Genomic DNA, 17,467 nt, shown 5'->3' with positions numbered 1-17,467 from the left:
ATCGGTATTTTGACCTCTTTTAAAAGGCTATGAGAGGCATTGGGTGATAGTTAAGCAATAGAACATTATTAAATTTGCATCTTAACATCTGTCTGAGAACACTATATATAGAAGATAGATTGGAAGGCACTGACAAGAGCAGAGAGGCCATATTCTGCCTTCAGCAGAAAGGAAGCTGTCATGTAATTTAAGCAGCAAAAGCTTCTAAATTTACTATGTTGTACACCTGAAACTAATATAATATTGTTTGTCAACTTTAATTTAAAAATAAAAAATTATTAAAAGTAATAATAAAAATACATTTAAAGTAGTGGTAGTAAGTGTATAGATAAGGGAAGAATGGATATATGAGATTTACTAATTAAAAACTTGATTAAGATTAGACAGACATGAAGATACAGATACAGAGATGCAAAGAGGAAAAGGTTAAAGATAACTCTTACTTCACAATTCACCAAAATAGGAACTAGAGGAAGAAAATTTACTGTTGAAGTTTGAGGTGCCTGTATGATATGTGGAAATTCTCCATAGGTATTTGGACTAATAGGATTAGAGTTCAAGGGTCAGAACTGTCTTAAGTTGTAAATTTGATTTGTGTGTTTTAGGTAGCAAACAGAATGATGTAATTATTATCAGAAAGATGTTCTTTTCCTTAGAGACAGGAGGGAAGAAGGCATAGAATTCTATGTCATGTTAGAGTAACTAGGTTAATCTGTTATTTAGTTGCATTTATTTATCTGTCCAACTAACTTAGAATAAAAATGTTAAAATTCCAGCCCTGGCCAGTCTGGCTCAGCGGTTAGAGCATTGGCCTGCGGTCTGGAGAGACCCGGGTTTGGTTCCCGCTAAGGGCACGTACTTCGGTTGCAGTTTGTCCCCGGCCCTGGTTGGTCGTGCGGGTGGCAGCCACTCGATGTGTCCCTTCACGTCGATGTTTCTCTCTCTCTCTCTCTCCTTCCTCTCTCTCCCTCCCACTCTATCTGTACAAAAAATGGAAAAATATCCTCGGGTGAGGATAAAAAAAAAAAAAATGTTAAAATTCCAGTAACCATTCCCCCCCTCCAATTTATATTAATTTATTTTTGTTACAGATTTTTCTCTTTTTTCCCCCCTAGATACTCTCCTCCCCATCCCACCCACCATTCTTTTTTTATAAGTAGGAATCATCTTATGTTGGATCAATTTTCGTAACTTCCATCTGACTATGTGTGCTTCTTTTATTTATGTCCTGTCACCAAAATTAGTTATCAGGTAAAAATTCATACTGTATTTAATGTGACCTTTGAGAATTATGATCTTTTTAACATCCATTGTTTGTTTTAACAGTCCAAAGCCGCATATGTACTCTTCTACCAGAGGCAAGACACTTTCAGTGGAACTGGCTTTTTCCCTCTTGACCGAGAAACTAAAGGTGCTTCAGCTGCCACAGGCATCCCATTAGAAAGTGATGAAGATAGCAATGATAATGACAATGATATAGAGAATGAAAACTGTATGCACACTAACTAATGAAAGTCCAAGAAGCCATAAAAGAGAGACTTTCTTGCTGGTGGTATCTATTGAAATGAAGTTATCCACCACATTAAACAAAAGTCTGAGATGGGGAGTTTCAGATAACCGAATGTAAATCCTTTATCAGATTTTAACTTGTGCAGTACTTGAAGTGAAACACAATGAAAACTTTAACAGAAATTGTCTCTTAATACATTTACAGTCTTGTATTTACAAGCTAAATATATATAGGAAATCACAAATAAATCCCTTTTAAGTTTGCTGCTGTTTTGATGAATTATGTTTTCTTTAATTTTTTGGATGTGAGTTAAATGATGACAAATGTTAAATTTGTGAATGTTGGTCATTTATTTTGCTCTAATAATAATGCAAGAAAACTATGGCTGAACTTAGTTTTTGGATAATCTAGTTCATGTGCATTAGGCTGCCACATAATACTACTATGATGTTTAGCTGCAGTATCAACATGGCATAAATACTGCAGTAGAATTCTTGGAAAACCAAATTTTCGAACTATCCCTGCTAATCAGTGTGGACCTATTAAAAAACCAAATCATGATACAAGAAACAATCTCGGAAAAGTTATTTTCTTTTATAGTGTCATTAAGAATCATCTTACTGCTACTGTGGAAACAGGTTCTAGATTTCATGCCCCATCTAAAGACATTTTTCAGTTAAATGTAAGTATTTTTTACATCTATTTGGATCTATTTCTTAGATATTCAAATTCTTTTTTACTTGCTTTAAAATGCTTATCTTTAATCTGGTGTTGGTCCAAAATTGAAATTTTTGCTGTCTGTTTTTCTCTATCCCATTTTTTGGTAATTTGGCAACTTTCAGCTCTCCCAATTATTATAAGAACAGACTTAATAGTATTCTGTATTCATAGTAATAATTACATCAAGCTTAGGATGAGAAATTTTTTTCATATACTAGCCTTTAAATCATTAATGGACAGTTGGCTTTAAAGGTAGGTCTGTTAACTTTCTTTGTGTGTTCCTGATGGAATTCACCATAGCCTTACAGCTTTTCTCAGAAGGTAACTTGCTATAAAAGAATTGGCATTTGCATGTTCCAGAGTCAGAACCTGTACAGTATATAAAGCATACAAACCTTGGATTTGATTTTAGTTCACCACATTTAAGGATCCAGGATGCCAAAAATATGTGTGAACATTTGAAACATTTTTCATTTGCTGCTTTTTCCCTTTGATCTAGTTGAAAGAATGTATTGTCAATTGGCATACAATACTGCCTTTAATAGAAAATCTAAATGCTGGGGCACATTTCACATATCGACTACCTGAGAAATTGCTTTGTGTCCTACTGTTATTAAAGCAAAAAGTATAATGTTCTTCACTTGAACTAATCAAATACAATAGATTATAAATTGTGTATTGTAAATAAAAGTTCACTCTGTGAGTGCACATTTTGGTAAATTATTTATTTATGTTAGCATTTAAAAGTTTTTAAAAAATGCATTTGACCAGGATAAATAAATGAGGTATGTTGATCATGGCTTTGCTTTATACCTTGACATTAAAGCTGGTTTTTCATCCTGGTATTTTAAAAGCTGCTTTGGGTTTTTTTGTTGTTGTTGTTGTTTTGTTTCGTTTTTTGTTTTTCTTTTCTTTCTTTCTTCCTTCTTCTTCTTCCTTTTTTTTTAATGTAAACTAACCTACTGCATGACAGAGGTTAAAATTTTGTCTGCACTTGAGTTCACTTGAGTTTACATTTGAAATGTGCATGTTTATTTATACAGATTTCAATAAAGCTATTCAAGGCCTTATTTAGTCTTTTATTTCTTACTTTGAATCTTTTGATAAAAATTCCCTGTTTTATGGGTAGGTGACTAATTACATGCTAGACTTTTTAGTTATCATGTAGTTGAAAATGGAAAGGAAAGCATGTCAGAGCCAATGGAATCCTACTATTTAATGGACATGTTTTAAAGTTGATTTTTTTAAATTTGAACATTCATTAAACCAAAGTTTGTGTGCCTACTAATCACTCTTCTAGAATCTTGAGAGTAAACAAATATCCCTGCAGTTACAGAGCTTGCAGTCTGTTTGCTACCCACCAACTAATAGCCTATATTTCCATTTTCTGAGGTTTAAAGAAAAGCCAAAATTAACTTTTTCTAGCCCTAGATTCCAGTCTCTACCCTAATTGTCCACAGAGATCATTCTTTTCAATGCCTGTAATTAACTTCTGTTTCCACTAAAAGAAGTGTTTTGTCTTTGGAAATGTAAATTCTATTGAATTTGTCAAACTCAAACATTATCACTGTAAAAATTGTGCAAAAGGCTAATCTATACTCTAGAAGTGGATATTCATCAGTAATACAGAGTGGTAGGAATATATTCAGTCTAGAATTCTACTTCTAGCTTTGCTACTTAGTAATCCTATGATTTAGAACTTAATCTCTCCGAATCTGTTTCATTGCCTGTAAAATAATGATAGCAATAACAGCAGCATTTATTGAGCACTCTCCAAGGACCAGGTACTATATTAAAGTATATATATATATTATCTCTTTTACCACAATAGCTATTAGGTAGGGACAGTCATCCCATTTTTCATATGGAGAAACCAAGGTACAAAGCAGTTAAGTAATACTCCCAAGTTGACACGATTACTGTGTGATAGAGCCAATAATTTATCCTCAGATGTATGTAATACCTCCCACTGTTAGAGCCTCACAGGACTGTTGAGAGCACAGATGAACTCGTGTATTTTATGGGAAGGTGCTTTGTGAACTATGTGGTATACTCATCACTGATTTCTTTAGTCTAAGAAGAAAGTCATCTTTAAATCCAAAAGTATCTTCAGCTCAGTATTTGAGTACTGAATAAGAAAGATAACAGCTGGAATATTGATTAATCTTTCCCTTTTAAAATTCAATTTATGTAATAAATTTGATTTATTACCATTTTAATTAAATTTTAAATGTTATATGTCATTTTTTCCTTATCTTGTTCATCTAACTAAGTGTACCCTCCTTATATTTCCCCAAATGCAAACCTTATTTTCAGGACTCCTTCTTCACCTATACTTTAGTTTTAATTAAATTCTATGATAAAGCTGTAGCCTGATCTTTTATTTATATGTCTTTCTTTCTCTTATAATCTGTGTTGTTTTAGTCCTATTTTTATCCTTGCTTTCCTAGCAACTAGATATGAAAACTACACAAAATACTGAATTGGGCATGAAGAAGATCAGTAAGTACTAAAGCCACTGATACAGTATGAAGGTGGTGTTTTTTCATCAAGTATGTAATTTCATTGAGGTCAAAACATAAAGAAGCCAGGAGATGAGAGACGACGAAGGATGTCACAGTGGCTTACCAACGAGGGTGGGGGAGCCTGCCAGTAGAGCCTTCCACCCCAGAGAGGAGGAATGTACTGTCACTGGCATATCGTGATCATCAAAAGCAGGCCAACTTTTAGTCTGTATTATTTAAGTGCTTTACAGACAATGTTTCATTACCACCTGCTTCCCACCCTGCCTACTTGATATGCTTGATCTTTGCTTGTACAGTGTAAATGAGCATATATCTCCCAATTTTGTTTTTAAGGTAGAAATGTGAAGAATTCTTGTACATTAGGGGAAGGAATAATACGTTCTCCAAAATCTCAGAAGAGTGAGAAGGAAAGGAAAATTTCATTTTTGGAGCCAAAAAAGAGTACTGGAAATGTGTATTTATATTTTTTACTCTACAATAAAATAAACCTGTTTTTTTAACAGCTTCTCTTCAAAATATAATTTTATTGATACCTCCCATGTAATTCTTTCAAGTGCCAGAAGATTAAAAAAAAAGGAAAGTTTGTTTATATCCTGCTGACTGACATATTAAGTTGCAGAGCTAGCTATACTCAGATTTTTCTAATGATAATTACATACAATTTTTTGTGAGCATTATTCTAGCTTGGGAGCATTTCAATTCAATCTTTATGTTCTTCATGTGCTTAATTGATATTTAGTATGTATGAAGAAAGGAATTTCCATAAAGCTCAGGTAACAAAACTTTCATTAAAATATTTTTTTCTTTATTGACTTGAGAGAGAGAGAAAGAAACATTGATGAGATAGAACATTTATTGGCCACCTCCTGCATGCCCCCTACTGGGGACTGGGCCCACAACCTGGGCATGTGTCCTGACTGGGAATCGAACTGGCAACCTCTTGGTGCATGAGTCGACGCTCAGCCACTGAGCCACACAGGCCGGACAACCATTTTCATTTAAAACTGGATTAGTATGGCCCTGGCCAGTTTGGCTCAGTAGTTAGAGTGTCGGCCTGCAGGCCAGAGAGTCCTGGGTTCAGTTCCCGCTAGGGGCATATACCTCAGTTGGGGTTTGTCCCCAGCCCCTATTGGGGTCGTGTTTGTGGCACCAGTGGATGTGTCTCTTTCACATCAATGTTTCTCTCTCTCGTCCTCTCTCTCCCCCTCCTGCTCTATCTGAAGATAAATGTAAAAATGGCCTCTAGTGAGGATTAAAAAAAAAAAAAACTGAATTAGTATATTTAAATTGATAAGCTACGTAGAACAGGTTTTTAAATAGCAGAATGGAGAGGATAAAATGTACATGGTAAAAATTAAAATATAGATCAAGCCTTATTTGCACTAATGATGGGGTAAAGAATTTTAAAGTGGATAATATAAAACAGTACAAAAATTATTCTTGACAAATATATGCATTCTCACCCCACATCATACCATGGTCTAATTATATCTCAGCTTTGCCTTTGGAAGCCTGGAAATTTCCAGTGTTGTGAAAAGAAAAAACTGTAGGTTATTAAGGGAATTCAGAAAGTGAATAAACTGTTAAAGTTAAAATTATAAATTGACATAATATTTTGGACTAGACTCTCAAAGGACAGAGAGAAAATCAAGTGGGTTTTTATGTCATTGTTTTTTCTAGATATGTCAATTAAATGTGATTATACAAAGCAGCTAAAAATACAGAATCTCTGGAAATTGTTCCTTTAAATCAGTGGTTCACAACCTTCCTTATGTCGCAACTCTAATACAGTTCCTCATGTTGTGACCCCTAACCATAAAATTACTTTTGTTGCTACTTCATAACTGTAATTTTGCTACTGTTTTGTCTTAGGCGACCCCTGTGAAAGGGTTGTTCAACCCCCAAAGGGGTTGCGACCTACAGGTTGAAAACCGTTTTAAATGGAAATGCTGTAAAAAGTAAGACTGCACATTTTTAATATGCACAAAATCAAATATTTTAAATGTTTAAATTTTATTGCTAATTAACTATGTTTACTATAGAAAATCATGGTTGAAGTTGGTGCTCGTTTTGCTCAAAATTTTCCCTCATACCAGGAACTTTTGGCTTGTTTTATGTAGTTTGGTGAAGCAATAGAATTAAGCCTACATGCATAAAAGTAAAACAATAAATATGGAAACATCCCAACAGCCTTTCCCATACTGTTTATTCTTACATTTTTCTTAGTCATGACAAATTGTTAACATTTCCCAAATGGTTATTTTAAACCTTGAATATTACCTTACATTTTAATTCTTAGTTAAAATCTTTCAGGAATCTTAAATTTTGTAACATCTTAGAAGTCACTCGTTAAAACTTTTATAGTATTTATTTTCTTCTAAACCATAAAGGATCATTATAGGTTAACAGACATTATAATTCCTTATTCCTCCTCTGTGCATTGATTCTTAGGTACACTAAGTTTTGTTTGTTTAATCTTTGTTGTTGAAAATATTACAGACGGCCTCCCCTTTTTCCCCTATTGACCCCCTCCTCCCTGCTGCCATACCCCTTCTGCTTTACCCAAATTATTGTCTGTGTCCATTAGTTAGGCATATATGCATATAAGCTCTTTGGTTTATCTCTCCTCACCCCTCCACCCCTTTCCCCCTGAGGTTTGTCAGTCTGTCCCTTACTTCCATGTCTCTGGATTATTTTGATTGACAGCTTATTTTGTTCATGATATCCCATAAATAAGTGAGATCATGTGAGATATTTGTCTTTTTCTGACTGGCTTATTTCGCTCAGCATATTGTAAATGGGTAAGAGATTTTTCTTACAGCTGCATAGTATCCCATTGTGCAGGAACACTAGGTTTTAAATAATTTAGATTCATGTGTTGAAGTGTTCTGCTTATGTCTGACCTTACATGTGGGTCTCCACTCTCACCTGAGCCTGCTTTCTTCTGACCCCTTCAGTTCTCCCTGTAAGTAGTGAACGTATTTCATTTTCTTTTTAGTGAGAACCATCTTCCTATTATATCAAGTGGGCAAATTTTTAATTTTCTGAGTTCATCAGCATTAATCCTATCATGTTCTTTTAACTCATCTTCCACAAGAAGCTTAAGATGCCCAGGTATTTGTTTATCCCCTGAACTGCCTAATTCCTATAGTGAATTATCAGTGTCCTGAAAATTACTGAAAACAAAGCAACCTACAAACATGGGTAATTTTGGAATTGCTCTCATTTAGGAAAACCAAAAAATTGTAAATATGGAAAAATTACAATTTCTTACAAATTTGAGATGGAATTCCTATAGGACTTCTAAATATTGAGTGGCTTTAGTAAGATAAAACTCTTCAGTTTATAAAACTCAGAGTTACATTCTATTTTGAGCCATGTACCTATTGTATGAGTTGAAGTAATACTGCAGATTCATACAGTGAACATCAATAATCATAGATACTTGGGTGGTACGTTTGTTGGGAGACAGTGAAATATAGTAGGAAACATTTAAAAACATCACCACAGCTAGCTGCCAGATTTCAGTTTTCTCAACCATAATTTCTTGCAAGGATTCAGTAAGTGACTGGATATGGAGGTATAAACTTGCACGTTTTGCAAAACAAGGCAGTATTTTATAGTAGGGACAGCTAGGGTGCTCTATCATCGCCCATAAAAGACCTTCAATGGAAGGCTCAAATTCAGCTTTTGAAGTTTTTACTAAAGTATGTATTTATGTATTTGTAGCAAAAGAATATGAATCAAGTTCATATTTGTTCATTTTGTGTACATTTTTCTCCTGGCTCCTCTGAAAGACTTGGAGCAGAAGTCTTGGTGTGATGGTAAGCTTGAAAATTACAATTTCATCATGGATTCTAGAATCCAGTTACATACTAACAAATACGATTTTTACAGGTACTTATGAGCATAATAACTTCTCAGCTTTTACATTTAGAGTCTTTTCTTTGCCTTCAGCAAACATGGATGATGTCTTTTCACCCCAATTTCATAAATCACTATCTAAAATTATCTGAGTTGAGTAATCCAGACTCCAGTGGTTGTGGTTGTGGTTTTTATTGTGATTGGATGTATTTAGTAATGGTTGTGGGTATTTTAATTTACTAGTATTAAGTAACTCTGAATATCATTACAGACTAAGATATGGGGTCTCTTTTTTGGAAAATATATATAGTCCGATCCACTCACCAGGATCGTGTCTCCTGGCCACCAGTGCCTTCCTACTCCAGCCCATTCTCTATTTCGTCAGAGTGACCTCCCTTTAAAAAAAAGTCAGATTTTATGCCTCTCTTTAGCTTCAAGTCCGCCTGTAACCTCTCCATAAATAAAAAAAGGTTGGTTTGGGTCATAGGCTTAGGAGCATGAAACCATCCGAGTTCTGGCCTACCACTTTTCTGCACGGCATGTCACCTCTCTGACTCGCACTTCTCTAATCTACAAACTAAAGATCTCCAGGATTTCCATCTAGGAGGGTTTAGGGTGAATAGTGTGAATAGAAGGAAGTGTGAGTCTGTTAAAACTATGTATTTGCTTAGCAAGCACATGATTTTTCTCAATGTACAGTGTATTTGTGGAGGGCTATTAACAAACACCATTCACCTGAGCTATCCATTCACTCCTGGCACTTGAGTATCGCCCACCTTTCAGAATATGAGGTTTAAATTATGTCTAGATTATATGAAGAAGGCAGCAGGTATTATTACTAATAAAGAAGTGCCCAAGTGGGAGAATGATTGTTCTCTCTATAAATGACAGCAATTAAGCCCGACTGGTGTGGCTCACTGGTTGAGAGTTGGTCGACCCATGCACCAGGAGGTCGCTGGTTCGATTTCTGGTTGTGGGCCTGATCCCCAGTGCGGGGCATGCAGGTGGCGGCCAGTCGATATTCTCTCTCATCGATGTTTCTATTTTTCTCCCTCTCCCTTCCTCTCTCTCTAAAATCAATAAAGAAAAAAATTAAAATAAAATAAAATGACAGCAATTATCACTATTCTGTATCATTCACACTGAAGTTCTAATTAACTAACAATTACTCCACCCAGATTGCCTGTTCAACTGGTGCTCAGGAAAAGGTTGAGAATTGGCTCCTCACACTTTCTCAAACTTGCTGTATAATTTGACAACTCTGGGTTTTCCCACATGGTGTTCTGTTTTTATGGCATGTCATCTCCTACCTGACAAACTCCTCTACACATTCTTCAAGACCTATCCCAACATACACATTTGGTCTTCCTGGCACATCATTCACAAGGTTGGGATATAATTTGCAATCTGTCTTCCCCCATTAGACTGAATTATCTGATGGAAGAGTCTTGTTTATAGATGTTAAGGTGGGCATAGTATGTGTTTCTATATGTGATAATTGTTAATTGAAGAAATTCCCTCAATATCTGAAGCATCACTGTATAAGATGAGACGAAAGTAGATTCACAGTTGTGAGTATGGAAAACAATTTATTCTTGTATTATTATTTATTAATTATTATTATTTTCCGTACAAACAACTGTAAACCTACTTTTGTCCCAACCTGCATGTGATTTTGTTTTATCCCAGATATATTACTGAGTACATATTAAAAAACCTTTAAAAATCCATTTGAGCCCTGGCCCATTTGGCTCAGTTTGCTGGGTATACTCTCGTGCACTGAAGGGTTGCAGGTTTGATCCCTGGTGGTAGGCATGCAGGAGGCAGCCGATCAATGTTTTGTTCTCACACATGAATTTTTTTTCTCTCTCTTTCCCTTCTTTTCTCTCTAAAAATCAATAAAAACATTGAAAATAAAAATAAGAAGCCTAGACCTACATTCATACCTTATACAAAAATTAACTCAAGGAAAGAGATAAACCAAAAAATTTGTATGCATATATGCATAACCAATGGACACAGACAACAGTGTAGTGAAGGCAAGGGACCTGGGGGGGGGGGGGCTAAGAGGAGGGTGTCAATGGAGGAAAAAAGGAAAGATATCTGTAATACTTTCAACAATAATATATTTAAAGCCAAAAAAATTAACTCAAAGTCATAGATGTAAATGCAAAGCATTAAAGCAAAAAGACTACAACAACAACAGCATAAAACACAGTGACAATTGTAGATCCTGGCAAGGAAACAGGAAAACTGGATCTCATACATTGCTGCTGGGAATATAGAAGAATAAAGCCACCTGGTAAATAATTTGGCATTCTCTTTTAAAACCATACATTTATTATACAATGCAGCAATCACTCTCAACATTTATTCTAGAGAAATAAGAACTTATGTCTTAATAAAAACCTGAACATAATTGTTCATGGCCTTAAACCAAGATTCTGTGTCCAGCAAAAATATCCATCAGAATAAATGTGAAAGACATTCTGAAGAGATGATTTAGGAGTGAAAAGACTAGTAGACTGCCAATCACTTTTTGCTTTCATCAGTTCATATTTTAAAGAACTTAAGAGGAGAGACATGGACTATTATATTTACTCAGCTCTTTAGCCTTTCTGTTGTTTTTCCTTAATTTTTCAAGTTCTAAATTTCCCTCTGGTACTTATCTTTACCCTGAATAATTTTTTTTTTTAAGTATTCTTAAGTCAGGTAAGATCAAGTCCCTCTCAAAGTTATAACAATGCCTGGTAGAAAAAACAACAACATATCAATGTAATACATATGACAACTATAACATAAAAGGGGGAAGGTAAAACAACCTATAATTTTAAGAATACCTAACAATAGTCAAATACACATTCTTTTCAAGTTCACATGGAACATTCATCAAGACAATCTATATTTTGGGCCCTAAAACAACCCTAAGGAACTTTTTGAAATTTAAATCATACTAAGTATGTTTTCTGAACATAATAGAATTAAACTAGAAATCAATAACAAACATATCTTGTAAGGAAGTGAATTAGAAAATATTTTGAATGGAATAGAAATTAAAAAGCACAGCATACCAAAATATGTGTGATGTAGGTAAAGTAGGGCTTAGGGGAAATTTATAACATTAAATGCTTGTAAGTGAAGAGCAGTGTCAAGTCATCTAAGAGTCTACTTTAAAGGACTATTTTTAAAAAGAGCAAATTAAACCAAAGGAAGTAGAAGGAAACAAATAAGAGCAGAGATCAGTAAAATAAAAACGGTTAAAAAAATAAAACCAAAAGCTGGTTCTCTGCTAAGATCAACAAAATGAATAAACCTCTAACCACAATGATGATGAAAAATAAAGACAAGACAAAAATGATATATGTCAGAATTGAAAGGAGGCATCACTACAGAATATACAGATATTATAAGAATAAAGGAATACTACAAACAACTTTATGAATTTGAAAACTTTAATGAAAAGAACAAATTCCTAAGAGAGAAAAACTAAAAACACTCACTCAAGACAAAATAGATAACCTGAACAGTCTTATAGCTACCAAAAGAACTGAATTTGTAGCAAGTTTTCCAACAAAGAAAATTTCAGGTCTAGCTCCACTGGTGAGTTCTACCAAACACTTATGGAATAAATAATGCTGATTATAACACTGTAAATTTCTGGGGGTCAGGGGGGGATCAGGAGGAAATCTTTGTGGCTATGAGTTAGGCAAAGATATCATAGTTAATATGCCAAAAGCATGATACAAAAAAATTATCAATTTAGACTTCATGAAAATTGCAAGACTTCTATTCTGCAAAAGACACTTGTTAGAGAATTAAAAGACAAGCCACAGACTGGGAGAAAATCTTTGTAACTGATATATCTGGTAAAAGACTTGTACCTAAATATAAAAAGAATATCTCGATATTCAACAATAAACACCTCAATCTGTTGAAAACAGGAAAGAGCTTTGAACAGGCATTTCACCAAAGAAGATATATGAATGAATATAAACAGGTTAAAAGATGCTCAGCATCATAAGTCATTAGAGAAACGCAAAATAAACCCACAAAGTAATACCACTATACACCAACTAGAATGGCTAAAACTGACAATACCAAGTTTCAGTGAGGTTGTGCAGCAGCTGGAACTCTCACACATTACTGGTGAGAATGCAAAATGGTACAGCCACTTCAGCGAAGAGTCTGGCAGTTTTTTAAAGTTAAATACATATTAACCATACCACCCAGTAATCCCACTTCTAGGTATTTACCTGAGAGAAATGAAAACTTAATTGATTCATAGGTTCATAGAATTCTTCATACTGTATACCTCCCAAAATGATAATTTTGTTGTATATAAATTATACCTAAATTAAAAAAAATAAAACCTCTAAACCCCTCCCTCCCCCAAGCCTTGAAGAAGTTTTACTGTTCCCTCCCCCAACCCCTGACCTTTGGCTAAGACAGAAGAGGTGATTTATTGTACATGTTACATTCAACCACACGGAGAACAGAATGTCACAGGTCCAGGGCAAAGGACCAAGGACTGCTTTTGTAAGAGCAGGGTGGATGTCTCAAAAGAGGTTGCAGACATCAGATAGCATGTATATTCTAGATCCATCTAGAAGTTCTAGACAGCAGGCATGCAGTCCAACAGTTGGTACCAGTGTCCCTGGCCTCTGGCTTCCCCTATTTCTGCTCCCGTGGCTTCCACGGGTACACTAGCGGTTTGCTTGGATATCTGCCTCATTTTTCTTCTTTCGTGCTTCAGCCTGCACATTAATTTCTTCCTCCACTTGGCTCTCATGGTGCAGAGGTTTCTAAGAAGACGCTAAGGCCAAGAGCAAAGTTTCACTGTTGAATTTTATTTATCACACATTTAAGGAAAAAAAAATACTAATCTTACACAAACATTTTAGTCTTGAATTCATTTATTTATACTCAGATTTTTATTTCCTTCCTTGTACTAACTTTGGGCTTCATTTATTGTTTTAGTTGTTCCTTGAGGTGTAAATTTAGGTTGTTTACTAAGAGCTCTATTTTTCTCTGATGGAAGCATTTGTCACTATGAACTCCCCTCTCAGAACTGCTTTTGCTGCATCCCAAAAGTTTAGTATGTTGTGTTGTTGTGTTTCTATGTTCATTTGTCTCAAGATTTAAAAAATTTTTCCTTTGATTTATTTTTTTGACCATTGGTTGTTCAGAAGCATGTTGTTTAATCTCCACATATTTGTGAATTTTTCAGCCTTCCACTTACAATTAACTTCTGGTTTCATACCACTGTACTCAGAAAAGATACTTGATATGATTTCAATCCTAGCTTTATTAATACTTGCTTTATGGCCTAACATATGCTCTATCCTGGAGAATGTTCCATGTGCACCTGAGAAGAAGATGTGTCTGCTGCTGTTGAATGAAATGTACAATAAGTGTCTGTTAGGTCCATCTGATCTAATGTGTAGTTTAAGTCCAATGACTCATTATTGATTTTCTGTCTGGATGATCTACCCATTGTTAAAAGTGAAAAGATTAGTAAATGTTTAAGTTATAATAAAAATCTAAGAAATATCTCCCTAAGACTGTCATGGGTCCTCTAAACTACTCCATGTATGCTTAACCCACCCATGCAGTGAATCCCCCTTCTGTGATCAAGTGTGAGAAGCACTGGATTGGTGAATTAGCTTTTCTCTTTAGTGATGTCATCTCTGATATTAATATGTTCCAGCAGGCAGATGATGTACATGGAATATTGGTACAATACTCCTGAATCTGTTTTTTTCTCTACCTCTGCTATCCCCTCTTCACATCCTTTAGAGAGGCACCATGCTGCTGGTTGAAAGTGTGAGCCATGGAGCCAACTTCCTGGGTTCATATCCCAGCCACATCGCGCCGTAGCTATTTAGTTTGGAGAATTTTACTTAACCTTTCCCCTCTTGAGTCTCTTCATCTGTAAAATGAATATAATACTCTTTATTATATAGGGTTATTATAAGGACTATATACGAATATTTGTCAAATGCTTACATGTGCCAACTTAATTGGGTTTCTTTTTCTTAGCTAGAACATACTAAGTGTGATATCAATATTTCTGAAATAAACCTTTCTCTCAAAGAGAGGTGGGAAGAGTCCTTGAAACAATAGGTCTTGTCTCCTCTCTCTCAAGCTCTCTCCAGGTTTCTCTCTGGCTGCCCCTCCTTCACTCAACAAATACTTACGGAGCACCTTCTATGTGCCAGGTACTATTTTAGACTGGTGATTATATTTTGCAATAAAAAGCATCATTTCTGTCTTCTTACAATACAGTGAAACAAATCAGTACCTGAGCAGGTTATCGCAATGCAGTAAGATAGGAAGAGGGGAGGGGAAGGTAGAAATGCAAATTATTCTATCTATCCTCTGTTTCTCTTTCTGTCTCTCGGGGTATCACCTGCTCTCTCTTTCTCTCTCTCTATCTCTGTATATGCCTCTTGAAGAAAAACTAAAGAGTTTCCTGGTCGAAATACAGGAAGAACTGGCTATCTTCTATTAGAAAAGTTGACAGGTATCAAGAATTACTATGATATTACAATTAATCTGAGATAGTCTGGTTGCAGTCAATTCTAGCCAGCAGGGGGTAGGAGTGTCCAGTTGTATAAATCACTACTTTTATTTGATTTTTCCAAGACCTACATTAAAGTGCTTCTAATTTGATGTGTGAAGTCTTTTAATTTTTAAGCTGTATAATTGATGCATAGTAAAAATGAATATTTGTGCTGTCATGTTAAAACAGGTGAAATGGAATAAGTTTCTATGGATATGTTGATTTTGTTTTCCCACAAGCATTTACCTTTTCCTTGGAACTCCAAATGACAAAATTTTCTGTGTTAACATTCAGCATATGCTCTCAATACATCAGACCTCAACAGCTGGGCAACGTTGGACTTATTTAACTTCCCTGAGTTTTTGCTTAAGAAGTTTAAAAAGACTAAAGGCCATATTGGACTACCCAGAGAACCACACCCTCAGGGGCTGGGGACACTATGGGGACATGTCCAGTTGACACTGAAGGGCTAAGCAAGGGTATCACCTTGCTCTCTGATCTCTTGGCCTTCTGCACTCACAATTGTTATAACGAAAGGCCATGCATTCCCAGAAGTCAGACCCAACTCAATTGTGTTAGAAGATTGGGTTTCTTTTTGGTTGTTTTTTTATTTTGTTTTGTTTTTAAATCCTCACCCAAGAACATTTTCCATCCATTTTCAGACAGAGTGGGAGAGAGAGAGAGAGAGAGAGGAAGAGAGAGAGAGAGAGAGAGAGGAAGAGAGAGAGATGGGGGAGGAGAGAGAGAAAGAGAGAAACATCCATGTGAAAGAAATGCACCTCCCGCATGACCCTGACCAGGGCCAGGGACCGAACCGAAACCGAAGTATGTGCCCTTCACCAGAGTCAAACCTGCGACTCTTTGGTCCGCTCTAACCACTGAGCAAAACCAGCCAGGGAAAGGTTAGATTTCTTGTATGTTTCCAGGGAACTTACCTTTTATCCCTCTGTTTGATCATTGAAATCTGACATTTTGCAAGGATCACTCTTAGGGTGTTCATTACCCTGTTTCTGCCAGGACTACTCTGGTCCTCAGAACCTGCTTGATGGTTGCATAAGGCACTTATCTCTTTCCTTTGATCTGGATAGATGAGGGCCTTGTACACACAGGATTTCCCATGTTAAAACTATGCCTGGCCTGGCCGGTGTGGCTTAATGGTTGAGTGTTGACCCGTGCTCCAAGAGGTCGCCGGTTTGATTCCTGGTCAGGGCACATGCCCAGGTTGTGGGCCAAATCCCCAGTAGAGGACATGCAGGAGGTGGCCAGTCGATATTCTCTCTCATCGATGTTTCTATCTCTCTCTCCCTCTCTTTTTTCTCTAAAATCAAAGAAAAAAAAAAACTATGCCTGGGTGCTCGCTTCAGCAGCACATATACTAACATTGGAATGATACAGAGAAGATTAGCAGGGCCCCTGTGCAAGGATGACACACTAATTTCTGAAGTGTTCCATATTTTTGGTCGCAGTTGCGTCCCAAGCCCTGGTCAAGGTCCTGGGAGAGCCAACCAGTCAATGTGTCTCTTTCGTATAGATGTTTCTCTCTCTCCCCCCCCCTTTCCTCCCACTCTGTCTGAAAATCGAAGGAAAAATATCCTCAGACAAGGATTTAAAAAAAACAAACAAATAAAATTAAGCCTGGACCTGCAGTTCCTCTTTGGTGTGACTTTTCTCAAATGCTGGAAAGCTCTGCCTAAGACCCTGTTTCTTTCCATGATTTAACCTCAAGACTTGGATGTGCTGCTTGAGTGTCAGGACCTTGAAAGCCCATAATGTCAGCTCTACTTTCATCTGAAATTGGGCTCTGCACAGAAGCAGTTCTGACTTGGCTATTTGCAGTGGGCCTCTTGCCTTTGTTCTGGATCGAAAGTCACTGAAAATAGCTTGTTATGTTTTCCCCCCTTTTTCTTTGGAAGGACCCTGTCTGTTCTGTGGCAGAACGGGCAGGGTCTTACCCACAAATCTCAGGTAATTCACTGGCTTGGGCAGGTTGGTTCTTCCCTCCCCCTCCCCCTTTCCACCCCCCACGTGCTCTCCTTTGGGACACCTAGTGTCCCCTCTGTCATCGGGATTGCATTCTTTTTCTGGCTCTTTCGTGAAGCCTGAAGTTCAGCATGCTCTCAGGCACAGGTTGCTCTCTCTGTCCTCCCTATCAAGGGCAAGCACCTGGGAAGCTGCCAGATGCTACTGGCCCCTCTCTGGACTGACACTCGAAGGCAAACTGTCTGAAACTATGGACAAAGCAAACAGGCCCGGGCTGGGTCAGCCTGGGCTGGTTCTCGGGGTCTC

General features: G+C 36.5%; 1 protein-coding gene and 1 non-coding gene across 11 annotated transcripts in view; both read left to right on the top strand.

The window, feature by feature from the left end:
* Positions 1-3,075, top strand: part of USP15 (ubiquitin specific peptidase 15) — a 118,936-nt gene extending 115,861 nt beyond the window's left edge. For 4 of the 10 annotated variants that reach the window (XM_036251851.1, XM_036251855.1, XM_036251852.1 and 1 more), the window contains one exon: positions 1,327-2,846. In XM_036251851.1, the coding sequence (XP_036107744.1) occupies positions 1,327-1,509 (183 nt within the window). In that variant the 3' untranslated portion in view covers positions 1,510-2,846. Of the gene's footprint in view, positions 1-1,326 lie in introns of all 10 variants that reach the window. The other 6 variants (XM_036251857.1, XM_036251859.1, XM_036251858.1 and 3 more) reach the window with 4 other exon arrangements.
* A 13,457-nt stretch (positions 3,076-16,532) lies between these two features.
* On the top strand, positions 16,533-16,639 carry LOC118624760. Its single transcript, XR_004958432.1, has one exon. It is a non-coding gene; the product is annotated as a U6 spliceosomal RNA (small nuclear RNA).
* Positions 16,640-17,467: the final 828 nt, after the last annotated feature.

The sequence above is a fragment of the Molossus molossus genome, unplaced genomic scaffold (genome assembly GCF_014108415.1).
Source record: "Molossus molossus isolate mMolMol1 unplaced genomic scaffold, mMolMol1.p scaffold_m16_p_10, whole genome shotgun sequence".
Classification (NCBI taxonomy): domain Eukaryota; kingdom Metazoa; phylum Chordata; class Mammalia; order Chiroptera; family Molossidae; genus Molossus; species Molossus molossus.
Note: the sequence above shows the minus strand (reverse complement) of the source record. Positions and strands in the feature narration are given on the sequence as shown.